This window comes from Pygocentrus nattereri, chromosome 15, assembly GCF_015220715.1.
Source record: "Pygocentrus nattereri isolate fPygNat1 chromosome 15, fPygNat1.pri, whole genome shotgun sequence".
In the NCBI taxonomy this organism is placed as follows: Eukaryota; Metazoa; Chordata; class Actinopteri; order Characiformes; family Serrasalmidae; genus Pygocentrus; species Pygocentrus nattereri.
The window spans coordinates 7,787,234-7,811,109 of NC_051225.1; the positions used below are offsets into that span (position 1 = coordinate 7,787,234).

At 39.1% G+C, this 23,876-nt stretch overlaps 1 protein-coding gene across 2 annotated transcripts in view; it reads left to right on the plus strand.

Moving 5' to 3' along the window:
- The first annotated feature begins 4,958 nt into the window (after positions 1 to 4,958).
- Positions 4,959 to 23,876, plus strand: part of rabgap1l (RAB GTPase activating protein 1-like) — a 139,485-nt gene continuing 120,567 nt past the window's right edge. For both annotated transcript variants that reach the window (XM_017701333.2, XM_037545539.1), the window contains exons 1-8: positions 4,959 to 5,077; positions 13,758 to 13,923; positions 14,186 to 14,363; positions 15,399 to 15,597; positions 16,962 to 17,136; positions 19,042 to 19,202; positions 20,923 to 21,033; positions 23,312 to 23,378. In XM_017701333.2, the coding sequence (XP_017556822.1) occupies positions 13,786 to 13,923; positions 14,186 to 14,363; positions 15,399 to 15,597; positions 16,962 to 17,136; positions 19,042 to 19,202; positions 20,923 to 21,033; positions 23,312 to 23,378 (1,029 nt within the window). In that variant the 5' untranslated portion in view covers positions 4,959 to 5,077; positions 13,758 to 13,785. The remainder of the gene's footprint in view (positions 5,078 to 13,757; positions 13,924 to 14,185; positions 14,364 to 15,398; positions 15,598 to 16,961; positions 17,137 to 19,041; positions 19,203 to 20,922; positions 21,034 to 23,311; positions 23,379 to 23,876) is intronic.

The window sequence follows — 23,876 nt, forward strand, 5'->3', positions numbered from 1 at the left end:
GGAAGACCATGCAGACTCACAGGGTAGGAACACCAAGTTCTGAAGCACTTAGCATGTAAATATCACCTGTGCTCTGTTGTATCATAGCTCTAACCACCTCTGAAGCAACATCAGCAGAAGAACTCTTCATCAAATGGGTTTCCATGGCCGAGAATCTCAGAATCTTCTCCAGAGGAAAGTGGCTGGAAGAGGTGATGTCCAGAATGAGAGGGGTCAGCTGTTATTTTCCCAGCATACTACATCCAATGATTCTTAGAGTTTGGCTCATTCTTGTGACATGGAGGAACCAAACCAGATGGTTATGGATAATGTGAGAATGGACTCGATTATCACTGCGTAGAACTCGTCCATCTACACAGCTCTCACTATGATCACTATGTGCAATGCCAAGTGTCAGCTGGGTGGTGTAAAGCCTACCGCTACTGGACTCTGGAGCTGTGGAATGGTGTTCTCTGGAGTGATGAATCACACTTCACTATCTGTCGGCCTAATAGATGAGTTTGGGTTATGCACAGTGCCACCAGTTTGGTGAAGAAGGGATAATGCTTTGGGGCTGTTTTTTCAAGAGTTGGCCTAGTCCCCTTATTTCCAGTGAAAGCTGATGTTAATGCTACCACATACAATGCCATTTTAGACAATTACATGCTTCCTACTTTGTGGCAACAGTTTGGGTAAGGCCTTTTCCTGTTCCAGCTTGACAATCTAAACCTTCATAAACTCAGCCTGATATGTTGGGGGAGGACAAATGAATGGTATATTCTGAAGGCTATAACAGGGAGCACAGTACTATAACAATTTTTCATTAAATTTTGAGTAAGTTACTATTTTATTCTTGAATCTGCTGCCCCTCCTTTCCCTTGTCTTGCCCTGCTATCTTTTAGAGGGTGTAATAACAACAGGCCTCACCACTAGGCTGACCTGGTAAGTGTCTGACGTCTGTAGTATGGAATTCAGGATACATTTGGGAAATTTATGGAGTGAGAGGTGAGACGGATGGTTCCAGCTGGTGCTGTCTGTGAGGTGCGATAGGAGACACTTGACCTGTTTTACAGCAAAGAAGTGATTTGTTTCTAGGATTTTAGCATCGTAATTGGAAAATCCCTTTGTGTGTGCTTAGGAGCGATGGTGTAACTATCAGCAGTGCCAGCTTGGCAGTTGCATTAGGGCCACCAGCACAAAGAAGCCAGTGATGACCGGGCCATCTTTAAAGGATCCCTTACACTCTTGCTTTCACAATTTTACATGCATGACTCTGGGGTTCTGCAATTATTTACTACTATGTTAATTACCAGTAATAGTACACTGTATAATAGTGAGTAATAGCGTGTAACGGTTGCGAGTGAGGAGGCGGATACATGTGCTGAGGTAAGCGACGTTTATTAAGGACAAATCCGGGGTCATAGTCACAACGGTCCAGGGTCAAACATCCAACACGGAGAGCAGGAGGGACAGGCATGATAAAATGAACACTGAATCAAACACCAAACACCACGAGAATACAGTACATCCGACAGTTCAGACAAAGACCAGTCAAGACAAAGGGCTTAAATATAACAGGGCCAACAAAAGATCACAAGACACAGGTGGAAACACAGGTGGGAACAATCAGGGGCAGAGTCACTAAACAAGGGGGCTGGACTACCCCCTCAATCGTGACATAGCGCTCTTTGTCTTGCCCAATATTACTATTGTTAGTAGTAGTTAGTAATAATTAAAGAGTCAAGAGTTTCATTTTATTAGTTTAAGAAAAACATACGGTACAAACAGCCCTGAAACAACGAAATTACTCAGCACTACTTTTTATTAACTTTACAGGAGAAGGAAATAACCTACTTTAATGCAAGTCAGTGGAACCAGACTCCCACACCCCCCACTTCCAAAGTCATTTTGGGATGTTAATTATAAAATGTACACACAGTCTATAGGACAACAGGTATTTTCAACTTATGTCAAAAACTGAAAAAACAGCAAACATGGAGATATGAGTTTTCCTCCGATAGCAGTGATGTGTGTGTGTGTGTGTGTGTGTGTGTGTGTATAGTATTTAGTTTGTACCAATTATACATTGAAGTAATCTGTACACAGATGTGCATTTGTGCAATCTGTGCTATTGAGCAGTGTCCTGCAAAGCAGTAATAACTAGTAGTATTGAACACTTACAGTAGTATTGATTGGGCAGTTTTGTGGCAGGTCCTCTTGTTATTTTCTCACACTGGGCCTCATAAGATCCCAGTTAACTCACTCCTACACTGGTGGTGTAAAAAGCTTTATTTTGGTGGTATTTGGTGGAAAAGTGTGTTCTTTTTCTTTTTCCAGTGATTTGGGTAAACAAACACAGTGCATCTGTGATTTTAATGTCACTCGGTAAAAGCGCCATTCACAACCACAGCGCCTAAATAATAATAATAATAATAATAATAACGTTACTGTAATGAAAGACGCTCCGCAGCGCGTGGTCTAACTGCGCGTGGTGTAACTAAGAGCAGCAGCTGTCCAATCAGCGCACAAACACTGTGCCGACAGAACGGTATTATCCAATGAGAGAGCGCTGGGACTAAAACGTCATCACCAAGGGGCGTGGTTTCGGCGCAGCGAGAGGAAAAAAGCCACATAGCCCAGGATGGTGTTTGATTCAGTTCACTGAATCGATTCTGTAAAACTGCCTCTTTCAGTGAATCGGCCCTCCGTTTCGTTTTCATTCCGGGGTTTTAGGTTATTACGGACCCCATAAGGTGACAAGGTGATTATTTTAATAAGGCGTGCCCACAAATTAATATATTAAGGCCACTAGTTCCTTTATTCCTATATATATTACTATTTTGAGGCCACAAATTATTATATTTAGGACACTAGTTATGAGAGATATCAATCAGGTATTTTGTGGCCACGCCTTACTAAAAAATATTCACCAGGTCACTTTAGGGACTCCATAGATTACACTGATTATTCTGAGTCAGTTTAATTCTCCTTCACCCTGATATTTAATGACTCTTGAGTTGAGTAAGACTGGATGTCAACAACAACCAACACTTTATTTTCATCTCCCTCCATAAAACATGATGTTCAGTTCAGCTCATCTAATGTCTGAGCCTGATGACAATGACCAGTCATGCTGGTTTTGTGGGACATAAGACATAACAGAAATAGTATAACTAGGTGGATATTTCACAAAGCAGGATTTCCTAGTTTAACCACATAACAAGTCCGAACAGCAAAACAGCTGAGAGATATTCCAGTTGAACAGTCTTTGGGCTTAATATGTCTGCCTAACTGAAAAACCTCACTTTGTTGAAAAGGGTGTCATTACAGAGAGAAAATGGACGTGAATTCAAAGAGGATGTTCTTAGTATTTTGGGGTTATGAAATACAAATCATATCATTTATCTATGAATTTGTATTATTTTAATCATATTATTTTTAATCATTATATGAACTGTCTTCAGTCTACAGGAGTGGGCAGAATTTTTTATATACGTAATATGTTGCATATTTGACATATATTACAATGACAATATAATTTATAAGTACTATTTTGATGTTCTTAAAATAAAATAATCAAATGTATGTAACAGAAGTACTAAGGCAGATTATTATTGTTTTTTTTTTATCTTGAAACTATTTTTCCCAAACATTCTTCCCAAAAAAAGAAAGAAAAGTTAATATTGACATTGTTGGCTGTTGGTTTACTTTGTCTGTTTAGATTGAATCTAATACTTAGAACTTACTGATGTACTTAAAACTAAAACTGATACTGATACTGATAACTCATGGTTGAGAGGTGAATACAGGGTGTTGTAAGGAAATACTGCTCAAAGGAAACTTTTTTTTGTGTGTTTCCAACTATTTTAGTATCATCAACATTCCATATAAAAACTTGGAGCACGTGTAGATTCACCGGTGATTTTAGGTTTAAATAAAATATATTTGTGTTATACATCATAACCCCAGGTTGTTATCACCACCCCGATTAAGAAATCTGAGTTGTTAAGTTTCTCCACAGTGCACAATTTCTTTGAATGACTTTGTTTCACATCTGAACGACTGAAAAATGCAGAAATGTTGAAAAATGTGGAATTCCACTTTAAGATAGTTAGTGAACTAGAGAACTATAGACCTCATGCTCACCCAGGAATGTATTGTGATGTCCTTCATGGGTTCTGCACTGCATGGGGAGCTTAGGAGGTGTGGTCATGCAAAGTGGCTCCAAAGTGGGGGTTGTTGTTGCTGCTGTGTGGTTTCGCGGTAGTTGTATTGATTGGAGTAATTGTGTCAGAGGAAGGTGGGCTTTGTGGTTAACTAGTAGTTAGAAGTGTCTACCATCCTCGAATATTGCCTGCTTCCTGTGTTTCAAGTTGAGGTAGTGCTGGGCTGGGCATGCCTGGTCTTTGTAAAGTCTTGCTGTTGAAATGCCTATTCAGTAAAAAGCATTCGTCCATATGCACAATGTTTTGTAATCTTCTTCTGCGCTGGTGCTATACTGGTGTCAGAAATGGGATGTGACCTCCAAGTTCAAAGAAACAGCTGTGCATCAATGAACTTGAAGCCAGACGACAAACAGGACATGGCCTGGAACAGGGAGGTACCAAGTGCTACACCTACACTGTTCCTCTTGGGTCCAGTCAGCTGTCTTGGTCTCTTTCATTTAATGAGCAGACACTTCAATAGCAGCTAGAAATACCTAACAACTAACACACCATCAGCACAATAATAGTCTGACTTTTTCAAAAAGAAAACACGATATTTTCCAGTGTAGTGCTTTTTTTGGTTACGGTATTTTGTGGTTGACATCCCTTTACATTCGAAATGTTTTACATTTAGTATCAAATTAATTCCACTCCTTTAACTCTCCACGCAAACATCACGTGGATGTCACAAAAAAGCAATCGATTCAGTTTAAGATTCGTTGGTTCGACTGCATTATTCGAAAGAGCCGATTGAAAAGAACAGATTCTTTCACGAGTCAGTGTATCGCTAGTCGGAGCTCTCGGAGCTCTCTGTGTTTTCTAACGGGGGTGAAAGGCGAGCGGCTCCCGCTGACAGTCACTCCGACCCCGGGCAACACAAACTCCGAGAGCAAGTAAGTTATGCTTCTTTTGCCGCGCTCAGAAACAGAAAGCAGGATTTTTGACATCACTTGGACGCAAAGGTCGGGTTTCGCGGGACACTTTTGCACGTCAGCGTGACATTTTGTGTTCGGCGAGCTTTGTGTTTATCAGAAAATCACACGAATAGTTCATCAGTTAGCCCCGGACTGTTAGCCCCGAGCTCATTAGCCTGCTAGCCGAACTGCCTGGGTTCCCAGCAGCGGCTGCTAACAAATTAGCTAGCTTAGCCGTCACAGATAGATTAGCTAAGCTAGGCTACTTCGTTCCACGGGAGCAGTTTTTGTGAATAACCGTGCGTGTTTTTTAAAGTACGTTGTTATAGCAGTGCTGACAAGGCTCGGGTTTTCTGAGGTCACGTTTCCTGTGTTACTTTGCCTTTTTACTTCAGCAAGTACCAGCGCAGCTACAGGAGCAGGAGCAACTAAGCGCCGAGATTCATTGTTATGCTTTTCCAGCTGCTTTTTAAGTTGTCCAGTCCGGTTTGTTTTAAATGTGCTCTTGTTTCTAACAACGTGGTGGCGTTTTAGCCCGTGCAGCAACCTTCGAGCTAGAATAACTGGTCAGAAACATGAGCTGTGGCACACAAGAGAACGCATAGACAGTCAAATAGATAGAAAACACAAGGAAGCTCTGTTTGCTGCTACCCTGAAAACTTGTTAAGCAAGTCTGTTTATGGTAACTTATACGTGGAGAATCAGTGAGGCTTATTGCTAAGAAGGACTCATTAATTGCATGTTTGCACTGTCCCGTTAGACCACCCTGAAGCAGCACATCCACAAACTTGCACAAAAAGAAAGAAATAGCACACTGCAGTAAGATGGTCCTGCCCTTTTAAACGGGAATTTACAGAGGACTTTTCAAAATATCTTCCTAGTTCAGTGGTTGAGATGTAAACAAAGTCACTCAGGGTGACATGATAGTAATTCCTGAAATAAGTCATTTGTGTAGACTGTAACAGACACAGTTTTGTTTGTGATAGGAACCGGAGGTCCCAGTGTCATTTAACTTGCTACCCAAAACAACCAGTGAGCCCACACGTGTCTCCTGAGTTTATATATGTACTGTTTATCGTGGTAAAATAATGGTTAATATGAAAAATGTTTTCTTTGGGGACTATTTTGTCTTGGAACATACTTCATGTACTCCTCCACCATGAATGGATCCAAATAAAATATGTTCTAGAACAAAACCGTTTCATGTAATAACTTTCTGTGAGGGAGTTTTGTGGAGGTGGACGTCTGGTTCGTATCACCACTGCTGTGAGCAAGTCTGAAAATTCTCAGGAATGGAGCATCTCGCTCCGTACAGGTCTAAATGACTCTGTTGACATGTTAACCGCTTAATCGTGACAGAAATGTAGGAAAATCGGTGGAGTTCCCCTTTGAACAGTTTTCTGCGTATATTTTACTTAGCATAGTGCTGCTGTTTTGCATGTCTTGCTACAGATAGTGGCGAGCTTTGGCCACAGCTTTGTGCAGTCCCAACACTAAGCTTCTTTGAGAGGCTGACGTTTCACAATGCCTTTTTAGGTTCTCTTTATGAGCAAATGCTTGCGAGTTGTTCTTTGCCCTGTCACAGTGTTAATTGTGCTGAGTGATGTAATGGGTGAAGTTTTTCTGCCCATAGTTTCATCACTGCCATGTGGCTGTAGGAGCAGTCAGACAGGGAAAAACCGAAGTCCACCTTTTTAAAGACCGTCTTACCATCTATCTGCTCTGGACTCATGTCAGCCGCTTTCAGGAATTCAGCCTGGCTGGTTGATAGTAGGCTGTTTATTGTCTTTGAGGTAAAGCTTCTGGGAAACTGCACCATCGCTCCTGTTTTTCTGAGGGTGTGCTCAATGGAGAAAAATGCATGTAGTCTAATCTCTGTAAAGCCTGTTCCTCCTTCACTGGCCTACTGTCGCTGCACACATGTGAAGTTAATGGCAGCAGCTTTGCATGGAGACTCATACTGTGTACTGCTCCCTGTCACGGTGCAGTGTGTGATTCAACAGCGCTGGGTGAAATGTATCTGCCCGCTTCTGCCGAAGCCTTGAAAAATGTTGGAATGTAAGGCGGTCTTGATTACTGGATTAAAAAAATAATCAATTTAAGTCAGAGTTGCATCAGCACTGGCATTGCAGTGTGTAATCAGCTGTGTGGGATTGTTTCACGCAAGCAGTGGTGAAAATGCTCATTGTGAAATCTGTGGTGCTAGTATTTTGAGGAGGCCACAACCAGCGGGGATTTCAGTCTGTCCAATTTAATTGATCATTTAAAGATAAACCGTAACAAAGAGCAGCACTTTCATGACTCTGAAATTCAAATGTGAAGTTAATAAGTTAATAAGTGTAGTTCATTCAAGCTTAGTATGTTTTATTTCTGAAACAGAACGCTGCTTTTTTGCAGTATATCAAATACTGTGTGATACAGCACAAAGTTTAGGAACTTTGTTTTTTTTCTTTTTGCATTTTTATTATCGCAAGATGCCCACGTTAATTTTTTCGTATTACTTATTACTTAAATTTTGAAATAAAAAAAAAAAAAGAACTGTTGAATCTCTGTCCTTTAAAGATTTCCTTGTTCATTATGAGGATGTAAAACAGCAGAAGGTTATTTGGCGCAAGTGACAAGTATAAAATATGTGTTTCAAAAATGAGCTTTAAAATACTTGACAACGGTATGAAAAAGTACAAATTGTAAAGAGAAAAATTGCCCAAAAAAGTGTCGGCAGATATATCTTCAGGTATTACTGTGTTGTGGTGATGAGTTTGGTCACTTAAATTGGAAAATTCTACTAAAAATCAGCTTAAAATAAATTAAAACATTGCAGCATGTTTTAATTCTTCAATCAGCTTTCAATATTAGTGATTGAATATTAAAGAAAAAGTTTTCATTTAAATTCTTTTCACGTTGGGTCCCAGTATTGGTCATATTTGGGGGAATAACACAGATCGGAAGGGGAAAAGTGGTATCATTGCATCTTTAATTAAATTGGACCTTGTCCAAGTCCACCGTGCTGCTTTGATTTTTTTTAAAATGCTGGTTACTTGATTAATCATAAAAGCAGTATTTAGATTAATCAGTTACTGATAGAATCAATATTGACAGTATTGACATTAGGATTGTGGTCACTTCTGCCTGAACAGTCCACATGTTTGTGTTTCTGGATGCGCCAGACCAGGAAACTGCCTGTTTTGGGGGAAATTGACAGCTCTAGTCAGTTACAAGATGCCTGGCTTGGTTTAATTTTTGTTTGTCTCATACTCTTTCAAGGTCACATGAGGTCACAACACATGTTTTTTTGTCTAAATAAGCCAGCTGTGTGAATCTGTTGCCCAAACTCTGTTGAAACCAAACAATTACAGTCCATTAATCGCAGAGACTGCTTTGGAAATCTGCCTGTAGCCTTCTTAATGGATTGAGTTGTTCAGGCTAAGCTAAATCTTCAGTATTCGCCCCTGGCCTTTAGTAAAGTCTCCTTGTTGTGTTCTTTAACCTAGTTAATGCAGGACAGGATGCACATATTAGTTAAAAGAGGAAAGTACATGTTACTTCATACGTAGCAGCGCCTCCCCTCCCACAAACACACACACACACACACACACACACACACACACACACACACACACACACACACACACACACACGCTGAGTAATTGAAATCACTGTGTGTGCTTATCTAACATGCAGGGCTTAATTACAGACAGGATGCAAGGGTCAAAATAATGTCTGTAGAATTACAAAGACGTTATGCTTTATTATGTGTAAAAAAAATGATCATTATTTTCAGAGTGTAAGATTAAAGAGGTCTAAAAATTACTTTTTGTTTTGTGCTAAATAAAGGAAGCTGTATAGCTTGTTAGCTGCAGTCCTCATTCATCACTTGAACCCCTACAATCTGGGAACATAACACAATATAACGAACTGCAAAACAGCTTATTGTGTAGGTGTGGCCAATTTGGCAGTATTTATCGTTATTGTGTTCAATTATGTCACATCGTTATATTGCTGCTGTCGGAACAAAACCTCATATCTTCAAAACGACAACTACGGCACAGGAAAGGGAAAAAACCTACTTTCCTTTTAAAGTAAGTCAATGGAAGCAGACTTTTTTTTTTTCATGTCAATTTGGGCCATTTGTGTTTGTCCATTCATCATGAAATTTACACTGCACGTAAAGGCCAACAAGCATGATCAAATTATGCCAAAAACTGAAAAATTACAAATATGGAGATAGAGGGTTTGTTCTCGACAGCAGCGATATGCCTTTCTCAGCATATTGTGGATATTATCATCACTCAAAGAACATTGACCAGCTGCATGTTTCATTACAATCGGATTAGGCCTAGTTAAGTGGCTTTTTGCAGCTCAGCAAGTGAAACTTTCAATAAACCACTGTATTAATAGGTTTTGATAGTATTTTTTCTTTATGTGGTGCTACTGGATCTTTTTCATTTGTTCTAACTTCTCAAACCCCAAAGAAAAGAAGTATCATAATGCATATATTGTATCTTTAAAATGTCTTCACATAGTGCAATATTGCATATTAGTACGTGGCTAGTGCGTTGGGGCTAATGTATTTGAGCATTAGATTGAGACACTGTGAAACGCAGCTTTTGTTTCAGATATTGTGCTTTTGTAGTGTTGAATGCTCCAAACCAGGGATGCCATTTTTGTCATTGTTTTGACCGATAACATCCAGTATTAGTTGGCAATTAATCATTAACCGACAATCCTAAGATCTCAGACACGACCCATGAAAACATCACACATCCCTGCATGTATATATTATTATATAATCAAGGCTTTAGGCTTTATTGTATTAAAAAACAAAGCCTAAAGTAACAGATATGATGTAATATAGTGTTCTTACTTATTTTTTACCATATATCATTAGCCCAAGCTAACAAACTTAAATGGCCTGTACCAGGGCTAGCTTCATGGGCATATTTTATTTTTAAATATTTTTTATTTCAAAGCAGGAGCAGCAATCACAATAAAAATAAGATGGTAACAGTGATAATATATTCCAGTCCTTGCTTTAGATTTTGTTGCTTTCTCCCAAGTTAACAAACAAAATACAAAAATACAAGGGAACAAACCAAAAACCCCACACAATCCGCTTGTGCCAAACAAAATGTATACGTTAGCACCCACCCGTACAGAGACGCAAAGACAGACGCACCAACAGCCATGACCAAAAGACAGTACAGGGGCAAATACGTCTCTACATCAACATTTATACATAGGGAAAGACAAACAAACACCAATAAATAAATAATAATAATAATAAAATAAACCTAATTAATTTTCTTTATTGTATTTACAATCAGTTGGTGGGCAGTATTGATAGCGAATATATGTGCACATTTTAATTAGCAATGATGATATATTAGGTAGCTTTTTTTCAATGGGACTAACCACATAGGCTCACCATCAGCTAGCAAACACATTTGTAGGATACAGCTTAGAGCTACGTTCTATAGAAGCGACATGATGTTAAAGTAAGTAGTTAGTAGTTGCCTTGACACGGTGCAGTTGAGCTCCATCGGCTCCATCAATACCAGCAGCAGGCATTGAGAGTCACAGGTTGCATCACTAAGTTAGGCTACCAGAACAAGTTGCTGTCCAGAAACTGTCTGTTCAATGATCAAGAAAAGAAAAGTTGTTTATCAGAAATTAAATGAACTTTTGAACCGAAAATCCATCAACATCTTAACATAAGGCGTGTTTTCTGAATGACGTGCAATATTTCCGTTCTCAGTGATGTTGTAATATATATTGTTTGGTTGTGACCACAAGAGTAAGTGTAATAACAGTGTAATAACAGTGTGTACACTTACAGTGGCGGTATCTAAGGGGAGGGGAACTGAGGGCCGAGGTCCATTGCTAACGTGGAACATACAGCTGACAAACGTTAACAGCACAATGACTGTCCGACACAGAGGAGCGCTGTGTTAACATTCAGCTTTTATCTTGGGCCATTTTCAGTGGCGCTAATGGAGTGAGTGTGATTAGAGCACATGACAGCGTGTTTCAGTAGGGAGTAGACTCTAGGATTAATAGGGCTAAAAGACTCTGTGTCTCCGGAGCCTTTCACCACGGCCTGCTGATGTCAGACTCAAGAAATTGCTGCATTTAAACAGTGGAGACTACCACAGTTTTAAGTGTAGTTAGATAAGCATTTCACATCGTCACTGTCTCAGGATCAGTATTATGATTATGACGACAGAATTTACAAGGTTATATAAACTGTCTAGTGTAATGTAGGCTATATAGTTAGTTTATAACTAGATAATAAACTGAAATTATATAAAAATTAAAAAGTTGTGATATAATGACTAAGATATATTCAAGATTCTGCACTATACTTAGTTTTTTGACTGTGACCATATACAAATTTTTTAATTCCTTCCATTTAAGCTCATGTTCAGTGATTTGGTGGCTTTTCGAGGCTTTTAGCACAAACTTGTGGTCCCTGTGCCAGCTGGAGCGTAGAAAAGATTCTAAATTTCATTCAAACTGTTAAGCTGATAATAGAATTTGTACTGAAAATCTTTCTATAGGAGAAATCACAGCAGCAGCAGCGAACTTCTAGGTAGATAACACAGGACGTGCTGCAGTGATGCAACAGGATTTTATACTAATCCTGAGTTATTTAACCATGAAATTGGCAAAATAGACATCTGTTTTTAAAATGATCTCACCAGGCCAATAACGTTTTGTGGTTAATTTTTGTCATTTTGTTATAATCATGAACATAAACCAGCCTCACATTTTAATGCAGTGTTTACCGAGGAGACGTTTGTTTTCGATGGGTGTTTTCCCACCGCACATTCAAAAACAAAAACTGGCCCAAACAGCTGAAGATTCTAGTTCTAATTTCCCACCTGCTCAAGAGACTTCTGGAACCATAATGATAACCATGATTAACAATTAAATTTTTTTTTGTTTATTTAACTCCAAAACATCTAATTTGGCTAATTAGCCACCCTGCTTGCCAGTTAGTTAACCTTATTGACTGATATGAAATACTACACTGTTCTACACACGCTCTCACACACACTCTCACTGGTGATGTAATAGCACTGGGCAAACTTCACCTGGAAGAGTGAAGAGTTTGCTAATTTGTTTTTGGCTTCAGCTGCAGGTTTTAGTAAAGACCGAGAATCCCCTGGGCATAGTAGATCTACTTGCTTTTGAAAGCTGGAAAACAGGAAAAGCCATAAAGTAAAATGTATTATGTTCTAGAGCCTCAAACACAAGATTTTACAGTTATTGTCAAAGTTTTGTATCCAGTGTTACCCACCCGGAGGTGAAACCGACTATGTTTACAAACTTTCTGATTTGGTATATTAAGTTAGAAAAAACTGCACAAGCATCTCATGGTCCCAGACACTTGGATCTTGCTGTATGGTCTTCTCAAAACCATCATAAAACCCATGTCTCAGGTATCAGGCAGTGTATTCATAACAGTTTTATGTAGTAACAAAAGCAACAAACTCTTTGGATGTCTGGTTCCCATCGCCACCATAATCGACAATTCTGGCCCTATAAGTTTCTCTAGAACAGTGAATTCCACGTCAAACCACTCTTATGATTTTGTTTACATTTTTAACCATCTAATTACCCAGAAATTATCAAGAAATGGTGGAGTTCCCCTTTAAAAATGTAAATAAAAAACGATTATCTGCATTTGAAGACTCTCTCTATGTACTAATAGTGTCTGAACTTTACTGATCCCCTTTTTGCATAGGATTGCTTAGTCTTGTGAGAGAAGCAGCAGACAATATGTGCGACTAAACTGCGCTGGTCAAGCTATCATTTTTCTGATGACGCTCCTGTAATCTAGCCTGAGGCGTTGGTGTTGTGTTAGTGATGTCAGATTCATTGTGCTCTTTTATTTCACTTGTCTTTTTGACCTCTCTTACTCTCAGTGTCTGGCAGTTCTCAATGTTTTTTGCAAGTGCATGCGCAAGTCTGTGTGGTCTGGTTTAAAGTGATGATTGAGATTGAGTGAGATGTGGTTATTGCACTCACTAGCTCTCAGCACATTCGTGTGTATTTGCAGCTTGCTTGGCTGTGATTTGACAGATAAGTCAACTGAAATGAATAAGGCTGTGAAGAAGTGGGCGTACTAATAAATGAAAGTTGTTAATTGCAGCCTTCTAAGATTAACTGAAGGGAGTGGTACCATTCAAAGGTTTGAAATAATTTGATATACTAATTATAATTTGTATAAATAAGTGTAGATTTAAATTATATCAGCTAGAAACAGAAAGATGTATTTTAAATGTTTATCAGTTATCCAACTGATTTGAACGCGACCTCTCATACGATGCATTGTGAATGTTTATTTTATTGTAGTGTTATTGTTGATGTTAAATAGCTTTCTCAGTTTTCAGAATCATATACGTCTCTGTTTATCATTGTGGAGACATCTGAAATTTCTTTTTATTACAGCTTCCTGGCTTCTTGTTATCTGAAAGCTATGAATTTTCAGAGGACTAGCATATAGCATTTTTTTGATACATTTATCTGAAACCAGATTGAACTTATTATTATATATCATTGAAAGCGTTGATTCCAGACTTTTGAACAAGGATATTCGCAGCCAAAAGCAGTTTTGATTAGCCTTGTATTTAACTAATTTTGATATATTGTGCAGGGCTGCAGCAGGGCTGTCCCTGGCTATCATGGATGACCGCTCGTCTCTGGGCAAAGTGAGCGGCTCCACTGAATCCGTGTCCACAGTCACCAGTGAGGAGTTTGTGCTGGTGCAGCCCGGAGCCGAAGGCTCTCCATCTAGCTCAGAAGGCCGGCCAAGACTTAAGGTACTTCCACTCTCCATGCTTGCTTGTTAATTGTTATTGCAATATTGGGCTTTGCAACAGTGCTAATATCGCTGAAGCCTGTGAATGCACAAAAACCTTTTAACTGTGTGCCTAATGTTTCTGTGGGTGTTTACATTGCTGGTATTTGCTTCATATTAGCCTTAACACAGCCTTAACATATACAGTCTCTTTCTATACTCTACACACATGGCAGAAAATTTTGCCTTAGCATACTGTTTGACAGCCTGTCTTGTGCTCTCAGATGTCCTGGAACGGAAGTGAGCAGCTGGAGAGGGCAATGGAGGAAGTGCTGGAGGATGAGCTGGGGAGAGAAGAAAGGAGAGGGATGCCAGAGGAGTCTAGAGAGAGCTCGCAAGATTCAGGAGCTCCCAGGCCACAGAAGAGGCCTCCTAGCTTGGTGCTGAATACAACACCTAGTGGTATGTTCTGCTCTGGTTTTGCACAGCCTTTTAAAGGAGAAAGGGAGGAAATGAAGACCTTTATGGTGGTCTTTATATGCTCAGACTAAGGCTACACCCAACAATTATTGCTATTATCGATTAATCTTGCAATTCCTGTTCAGTGAATCAGCTATTCAAGCTGTTATGCCTTCAGCTGTTTCCTCTCACTTTGTTTCTGTCACAGTACCACCATGATTCAACACCTGTGAAGCAGTTTGTTCTTTAATGGCTGTGGTCTCCAACCCTGGTCCTGGAGAGCTACCTAGTTCCAGCCGCGCTTTGCCACACGTGCTCCAGCTAATCAACCTATTTCCTTAGTCCTTGATTGGCTAAATCAGATGTATTAGCATTAAGCCATAGGAGGAGCAGCTTGTTGGATACAGGGTTGGAGACAACTGCTTTATGGTACAGCTAAAGAAGGCTATATCGCCCCCTAGACTTAGAATAGTGCACTGTTATGTATGTGAAACATCCGTGTGTAATATCAACATAATGGAGCGCGTTTGCTTTTGAGTAGTAATTTTAAGTCATTGTTGACCACAGACAGATTTTATTGATTAATTGTTGCAACCAAACTCAGGCACTCTCCATATTTATTACACATCTCCCCACGCGAGGCAGTAAATGGCAGTGAAAAGGTTTGGCTGAGCACATGTGAGTTCAGATGTGAGAGGAAGTGTCAGAAAATGCCTGCTGGCCCTCTTCCTATTGTTACTGGTTCCTGTTGTTACTTTTGAAAGTGTTGAATGATTAAAGGTTATACTCACTTCCTTTGTCCCTTCCTGAAACTTCCTCTTAGAAGCAACAGTGGAATGAATGTGTTCCTGCCTGGTAGCATTTTTTGATGAGCAATCACAGTTACCTTATAAATAATACATCACTACATTTCTGATAAAAACAGGAGCTAAACCATGTAGCCACTTTATGACGTTGCATACAGGAAGCAACAATCAAAAAAGGAAAAAAAAAGAACAACTCATTGACAGCTCATGGTGTGTTATGTCTCTTTTTCAGAAGCCACAGTGGGCAGTCCAGTCATTCCAGAGGAGGACAGTGTGCAGTTCAGTAAGCTGTCTTACCTGGGCTGCACCTGGGTGAAGTTCCCACGTAGTGAGCCCGAGGCCCAGAAGGCCATGGCCACACTGCGGGCTGAAAGTCCTGGCCCCATCCCCATCACTCTTCATGTACCAAACGGCCCAGACGGCTGTGTCAGGTCAGACGAATACTGATGCATGCTTGTTATAATGTCGGTTTGTTTGTCTTTTTTTTATTTGTTTTGTTTCTGACTTCCCGTCTCAAGAGCTACAAGCGATAATTAGTCCTTTGGCCAGCATCTGTACATTTACCTTTGAGTTGATATGCATTGTCCCACACTGCGTTAACTGTTGTATAGCAGTTGAGTACAGTGAGTAATTTTGAAGCTGTTGTTGGATGTCAGATGATTTCAACACTACCCACACTGGAAATTAGTGGTAGTCATTGTGGTTTCTCTGTTTCTCTTTGTGTGTAGTAAGAATTAACACGGATGTCATGAGGACCATGAAACATTTTTAGGCTTATTGTTTAGGCTTTAGTATTAGGCTTCACAGGAATTTGGTTTTTTTGTTTTGCCCTTCCTTTGTGAAACCCCAGACACAACCCTGAACAGCTTTAGGCTTGCAATACATAGTGCAGCAAATTTTTGTGTGGCATTTCTGTACTTCTATTCAGCAGTTTTGAATCACAGTTTAAAAGTTTGGAACCACTGTTTTTAATAAGACAATGACTTTAATAGGTGGCTAATATTCTACTGATTTTGAACAATTTATGAGAGGCTTCCCCGGCTGGGTGACCAGGGTCCTCTCTGTGTGGAGTTTGCATGTTCTCCCTGTGTCTGTGTGGGTTTCCTCCAGGTTCTCCGGTTTCCTCCCACAGCCCAAAGACATGCAGTTAGACCAATTGGACATGCTACATTGCCCCTAGGTGTGTGTGTCTGTGTGTGTGTCTGTCTGCCCTGGTGTATCCTGCCTTCCACCCGATGACCGCTGCGATAGGCTTCAGCACCCCCCCCCTCCCCCCAGGGTGAAGCAGCTTAGAAAGTGTGTGTTTGTATAAGAGGCTGGGAAGTTAGGAAGTTTTCGGTGATGAAAGGAGCTGTATATACCATTATAATCAAGAAACCTGTATAACATTAAGAAATAACTTATAATAACATTAATATCTAGAATATCTTATATGTGGAAAAACAGTGACTTAATCTTACTAGTCAAATAGCTATTCTTTGTTATTTTATGCCAATTAGAATAAATAGATTATTACAGTTTATTATGTAATAACTATGATTTTTTTTGACCATGTCAGTTCCCAAAATACTTTAAATATCAATTTACATTTTGGTGTATAATTTTTTACATTTCAATCTTCACTGTATAAATTGTTTTTAGTAACATTTATTATGTGACAAATGATCAACAGCAGTGTATAGACAAGGATTCTCTGCAAAAAAAAGAAAAAATTACAAAGCAGCATGATTATATTCACGAGTCTCCTTGTAGTGCTGTGAAAACATAACAGTTTACTTTTTGTTTGTTACTCCAGGATTGTTGATCAGGCCTCTGGCACAGAGATCGCCTCCTTCCCCATCTATAAAGTGCTGTTCTGTGCCCGAGGGAAGGAGGGTTCATTAGAAAGTGACTGCTTCTCCTTCACTGAAAGCTACCGCAGCTCAGAGGACTTCCAGATTCATGTCTTCTCCTGTCATATCAAAGAGGCTGTGAGTGGCCCTCTTTGTCTGTTTTTTATATATGTGTATATATATAGTGGTGTGAAAGTGTTTGCCCCTTCCTCATTTCCTGTTTTTTTGCATGTTTGTCACACTTAAGTGTTTCGGAACATCAAACCAATTTAAACAATAGTCAAGGACAACACAAGTAAACACAAAATGCAATTTGTAAATGAAGGTGTTTATTATTAAAGGAGAAAAAAAATCCAAACCATCATGGCCCTGTGTGAAAAAGTGATTGCCCCCTAAACCTAATAACTGGTTGGGCCACCCTTAGCAGCAACAACTGCAACCAAGCATTTGCGATAACTTGCAATGAGTCTTTTACAGCGTTCTGGAGGAATTTTGGCCCACTCATCTTTGCAGAATTGTTCTAATTCAGTTACATTAGAGGGTTTTCGAGCATGAACGGCCTTTTTAAGGTCATACCACAACATCTCAATAGGATTCAGGTCAGGACTTTGGCTAGGCCACTCCAAAGTCTTCATTTTGTTTTTCTTCAGCCATTCAGTGGTGGACTTGCTGGTGTGTTTAGGATCATTGTCCTGCTGCAGAACCCAAGTTCGTTTCAGCTTGAGTTCATGAACAGATGGTCGGACATTCTCCTTCAGGATCTTTTGGTAGACAGCAGAATTCATAGTTCCATTTATCACAGCAAGTCTTCCAGGTCCTGACGCAGCAAAACAGCCCCAGACTATCACACTACCACCACCATATTTTACTGTTGGTATAATGTTCTTTTTCTGAAATGCAGTGTTCCTTTTGCGCTAGATGTAATGGGACACACACCTTCCAAAGAGTTCCACTTTTGTCTCATCGGTCCACAGAATGTTTTCCCAAAAGTGTTGGGGATCATCAAGATGTGTTTTGGAAAAATTGAGACGAGCTTTAATGTTCTTTTTGCTCTGCAGTGGTTTTCTTCTTGGAACTCTGCCATGCAGGCCATTTTTGCCCAGTCTTTTTCTGATGGTGGAGGCATGAACGCTGACCTTAACTGAGGCAAGTGAGGCCTGCAGTTCTTTGGACGTTGTTGTGGAGTCTTTTGTCACCGCTTGGATGAGTCGTCGCTGCGCTCTTGGGGTAATTTTGGGCGGCCGGCCACTCCTGGGAAGGTTCACCACTGTTCCATGTCTTCGCCATTTGTGGATAATGGCTCTCACTGTGGTTCGCTGGATTCCCAATGCTTTGGAAATGGCTTTATAACCCTTTCCAGACTGATAGATCTCAATTACTTTCTTTCTCAATTGTTCCTGAATTTCTTTGGATCTCGGCATGATGTGTAGCTTTTAAGGATCTTTTGGTGGACTTTACTGTGTCAGGCAGCTCCTATTTAAGTGATGTCTTGATTGAGAACAGGTGTGGTAATAATCAGGCCTGGGTGTGGCTAGAGAAATTGAACTCAGGTGTTAAAAACCACAGTTATAGTATGTTTTAACGAGGGGGGCAATCACTTTTTCACACAGGGCCATGATGGTTTGGATTTTTTTTCTCCTTTAATAATAAACACCTTCATTTACAAATTGCATTTTGTGTTTACTTGTTGTCCTTGACTATTGTTTAAATTGGTTTGATGTTCCGAAACACTTAAGTGGGACAAACATGCAAAAAAAAACAGGAAATGAGGAAGGGGCAAACACTTTTTCACACCACTGTGTGTGTGTGTGTGTGTGTGTGTGTGTGTGTATATATATATATATATATATATATATATATATATATATATATATATATATATATATATATATATATGTATGTATGTATGTGTATGTCAGTGAGTGTGTGGTTATACCTGAAGAGCTTAATTGTTGTGGTTCCTAACAGTTCAGGTACTGAATTGGCTGATTTGAGGGGAAAAAGAATGCATATCATAAGCTTTGTTTCCTCTGTTCTGCACAGGTGAGCCGAATTCTTTATAGCTTTTCGACGGCCTTCAAGCGTTCGTCCAAAGCTGCTACAGATGGCCGTGAGTTGTCCTTGCCTCAGTCACCTGACAGCGACGTCTTCACTTTCACTGTATCCCTGGAGGTGCGGGAGGATGACGGCAAAGGCAACTTTAGGTCAGAAGTGATCTGATGTTGGACCAGAGGTTCCTAATCACCTTTTGAAACAATGTGGCTCTGAGCTGGGGAGTTAGCAGCCTAACTGCTTAGCTCCTCTGTTGATACATCTTTGTTTAAGGCGTAATTCTTGTCAGTACAATTTTCATAAACTTATTTTAAACATGTGTTCATACATGCCTTTCAGCAAAATCAGTCGTTTTGAATGATAAAAAAGCCCTTCACAAGAATTGTGTAGACTTGGAGTTTTTAATTGTAGGATTGGAAGGGGCACCGGTACCAGCAGAGAACTCTTGGAGAGAATCAAAAGTAATTGCAAAAATAATGATTAAAGTTATCATTATAAATTATTGTTTGGAACCAAGACAGTCAGTTACCTCATAGGTTTTTTTTTTTTTTTTGTTTTTTTTTTTTGACTTTTGACTTTGACTTTTAAAATTTCTGTTGACTTGTTATAACTGCTATGAGACCTTAGCTGGCTTTTGCAAGTTACATCACAAATAGCGATCATCTGTGTCTAAGCATGACATTCCATTTTGGGTCCAGTATGGGCCTTTTAGGAGGACACAAACAATGTCTTGCACATTAACCAAATTTCTTACATGTTGATCTTGTGACTTTGGAATTGTAAACAACAGATCTTTAACAAATAACTAAAAATCCCTAGAAAACATTTTGACTTATTTTCCTAAGTGCTGTAGAATGAACTAAATCATTCTACAGCACTTACCTCTGCATTTTTGTCTCAGCATGGACCAGAACACACCATGTTAAAATCACTAAGATGTTTTCCCATCAGTGGGGCAGCTGGACCTGGCGATATTGGTTTCTTTGTCACTGCTTGAGTATTAATATCTGTATATTATTACATTACATATGTATATGGCCCTGTGCATATGTGTAGGTTGCTGTTGGCTGCTTTCACTTGGTGGTTAGAGTAAAATAAGTATAAAAACATAATTACATCTAAAATATGCTGACAGCTACATATAATGCAGATTCATTGCACTGGTAATACTAATGCACTAAAATTACTGCTTATGGTATGCATAGAGGGATTGTTATGGGACTCTTTGGCCTTACAAATACCTGCATGTACCTGTACACCATGTATTTTTTTAAAAATGTATGTTTCAGGTCAAAACCTGAGCTCAGTAAATAAATGTAGCTCAGTTTTGCATCAAACTGACATAATGATGTAATTATGCATACTTTTTGAAAAATCATGTGAAATCAGGTGAAATTATCCTAAATTAGCTTTAAACTGTTACTCTTATACATTATTTTACTCTTTACCTTACTTATTTACTTTTAATTAATGGTTAGTTAATTTAATGTTGTGTTTTATTTGTTGATTATTATTATTATTATTATTATTATTATTACTGCTAGTAGTAGTAGTAGTAGTACTAACACTTTTGTTATTACTTATGTTAGTATTAAAATGTTTGTCGTTGTAAAACATTGCCCCCCATTCACACCTGCTTCTGAAGGCACTCTAAAAGCGTTCATATCTGCTTTCACTTCAACTTTGATCAAATTTCCCCTGCTCTTACTAATGCTATTCAAATATCAGTGCTGGTTTTAACCAGTTCTGAAGTATTTTATTGTAGCCGTAGAGCAATGCATGCAATTCTGAATTTTTTTGTTTTATTTGTGTTTTTACATGGTGAATTGTTATATATATATACATATTGATGGATTTTTCTCTCTTCTGCAGCCCCGTCCCTAAAGATAGGGACAAATACTACTTCAAGTTGCGGCAGGCTGTGCAAAAGAAAGTGGTGGTTACAGTGCAGCAGATCTCAAACAAGGAACTGGGTATAGAGAGGTGAGACGTAAATACAACAACTCAGTTCATTGTTGACACAGCTGCAATATTACCATAATTCAGGCGCAGTGCTTCCACTTTGCTTATTGTTTAGGTTTAAGTTAAGTCAACCTCATTACACATGAACTGCATGTAGCAGTTTCATAAGGATGTGCCGGTACTATTTTTGTAAAGTCATTTCTCATTCTGAGCAGGAAACCTGAAGTGCCTCTTGAGACCAGCTGCAGAAAGTTTCGTGTGTGTCTGACTTATCTATATTCAGTAATATGATATAGTATATTGTCATGTTCAACATACACTATATTGTTACCGTAGACGTTTTGAAATACCGCAAATGCATTTAGGTCAATACTAGTTGCCACCTGCTCTGAAAGCATGAGAATCTAGGGGATGACAAAACATGTTGACCGTTGAGATGGTCAAAAAAAAAACAGAAATGAATGAACTCCTGAGTGAACAGACAGAAATCCTCAAAAAATACAACTTCCGAAACACATTGTTGCTATTACAAAACTACATTCAAAAAACATGTATGTACATATACTATACATGTACTTTTTTCCTTAAAGGCCCAGCATAGTGTTTTCCCCCTCCTGATCAAAATCCTAATCTTGTAGCATATTTTCATTCTGCACAGTACATGTTGTCCCCTGATAAGTGCATAAAAATGATCTCTGAAGATTTAATATGTCGTTACACTGCCCCCTTACAACTTTTTTGGTATTACATAAATTTGGTGCTATGTGTGATTGTGCTTTTTGACTACAGCAAATCACAACTGCCTTGAATGACCTATTCATAATCTGTGAAATCGGCTCCCCTTCCGACATCACTGTGTATGTTTTGGGCTTATGTTTTCCCCACATTTTATCTGTCATCATCTCTGTACACTTGCACAGTCTGTACCAAAAAATAAAGCATGGAAATTTCCAGGAAGTTCAATAACTTCTTTTTGTCATAAAATCATAAAAATACTCCAGCTGTGCAGTTTCATACTGAAAACCTCATTTCATGCATAGCTGTACTTTGTGTGTTTAACCAGAGACCAGAGAATTACCCTGTTATTTTAGCATCAAACTTACTGGACTGTTGGATCATTTTACCAGCTAGGATTTAGTACTTTACATTTTAGCTGTAAGATTCATGCAACACATTTGCTTTGTTTTTTTTTGTTTTTTTTTTCAGCGAGTCATTTGGTAAATGCTTCTTTTTAAGTTTATGTCTCTGGGTTATTGGTGTTGCCCCTTAGATTGTCAGCTGTCAGAACTGGTAAAGTAAAATCATGTTCTTTTGTCAGGTATGTTTAGTATGGTTTAAAACCTTTTATGTCAAAAATGACTTCTGTATATTCAGATGAGCTTGGTTATCACTAATTTGTGTTTTGTGTTTATATTTTCATCTGACACACATTATTACTGCACATAATATTACATGTCAGATCAAGAGGTGGTAATGAATATGCATTCTGCTGGGCATTAGGCCTGTACAGTGAAAAGAAAAAAGCAGACAGTGAAAATGGAAAGGATAAAACACTTGTGGTTCGATTCCCGGCTGGGCAACCAGGCTCCTTTCTGTGTCGACTTTGCATGTTCTCCCCGTGGGTTTCCTCCCACAGTCCAAAGACATGCAGTCAGGCCAGTTGGACCTGTTGAATTGCCCCAAAGATTTGAATGTGTATGCGTGTCTGTCTGCCGTGTGATGGACTGGCGACCTGTCCAGGGTGTATCCTGCCTTAGGTCAGATGACAGCTGGGATAGGCTCCAGCGCCCTTGAGGGAGAAGCGGCTTAGAAGATGTGTGTGTGTGTGTGTGTGTGTGTGTGTGTGTGTGTGTGTGTGTGTGTGTGTGTGTGTGTGTGTGTGTGTGAAATGCAAGACATAGTGGGCTAAAATCTTAATTGCTGACAGACGTTAAAAGCAACTGTGTTGGGTCTTTACGTACAATATTGTAATGATATCATAAACCATTACAAAAGGTTAGGTAGTTATTGTGATATTAATTTTGTATATTGGCACATGCTTGCTCTCAAATGAACAAACACATCTTTAGAATTCTGTGCTGATGTGTTAAGTCTAATATCATCAACAGCCACATGGTGGCACTCTAGTTACAGCAGCAGACTTTCCCTCTTTTCTTACTGACTTGCAGAACAAATTCAGTACAAATGAACAGATTTGAACTCTTCATTATGTAATAAAGAATTAGGTTTTGCAGATGGCTCTTTTCTTTTCATCTTAAACCTTTTCCTTTTTTTTTTTTTTTTGACCCTTTTACTTCAGGTGTTTCGGCATGTTGCTCAGTCCTGGGCAGAAGGTACGGAACAGTGACATGCACCTATTAGACATGGTGAGACACCGCCCTGGATTCTTCCATCATCGCTTTTACTTCTTTCAAGCATCTTAATTTAATTGTGCTCTGTTGTTTACCTTAACATATGCACTTATCAGCGCTTCTGTGCTTGGTTGTCCTCCAATTTACAACTGTGTTGTTTACTGTACGTCTTGTTTTTAATAGAGCTGTGCCTTGTAAACTGATTGTGTCTTATGTTTTCATGCTGCAGCACTGTTTTAAATATCCATTCTGCATCTGCTATTTATAGGCCCAAGAAATGGAATTCAAGTATTTTTATTATTCATTAGGAACATATTTTTACATAGTGCCTCAAGCAGCTTCAGCACAGGAGGCTAGCACATTCAGAACTAAAACAATTACCAGTGTAGTTTAATGAGCTATGATTGTATTCTATGGAATTAATGAGGGGAAGAAAATGCAGCATCATTCCTCTTATAAATCAGTTTGAATGGATGAAATTACAAAACTGTATCTCTGTATTATTTTAGGCTT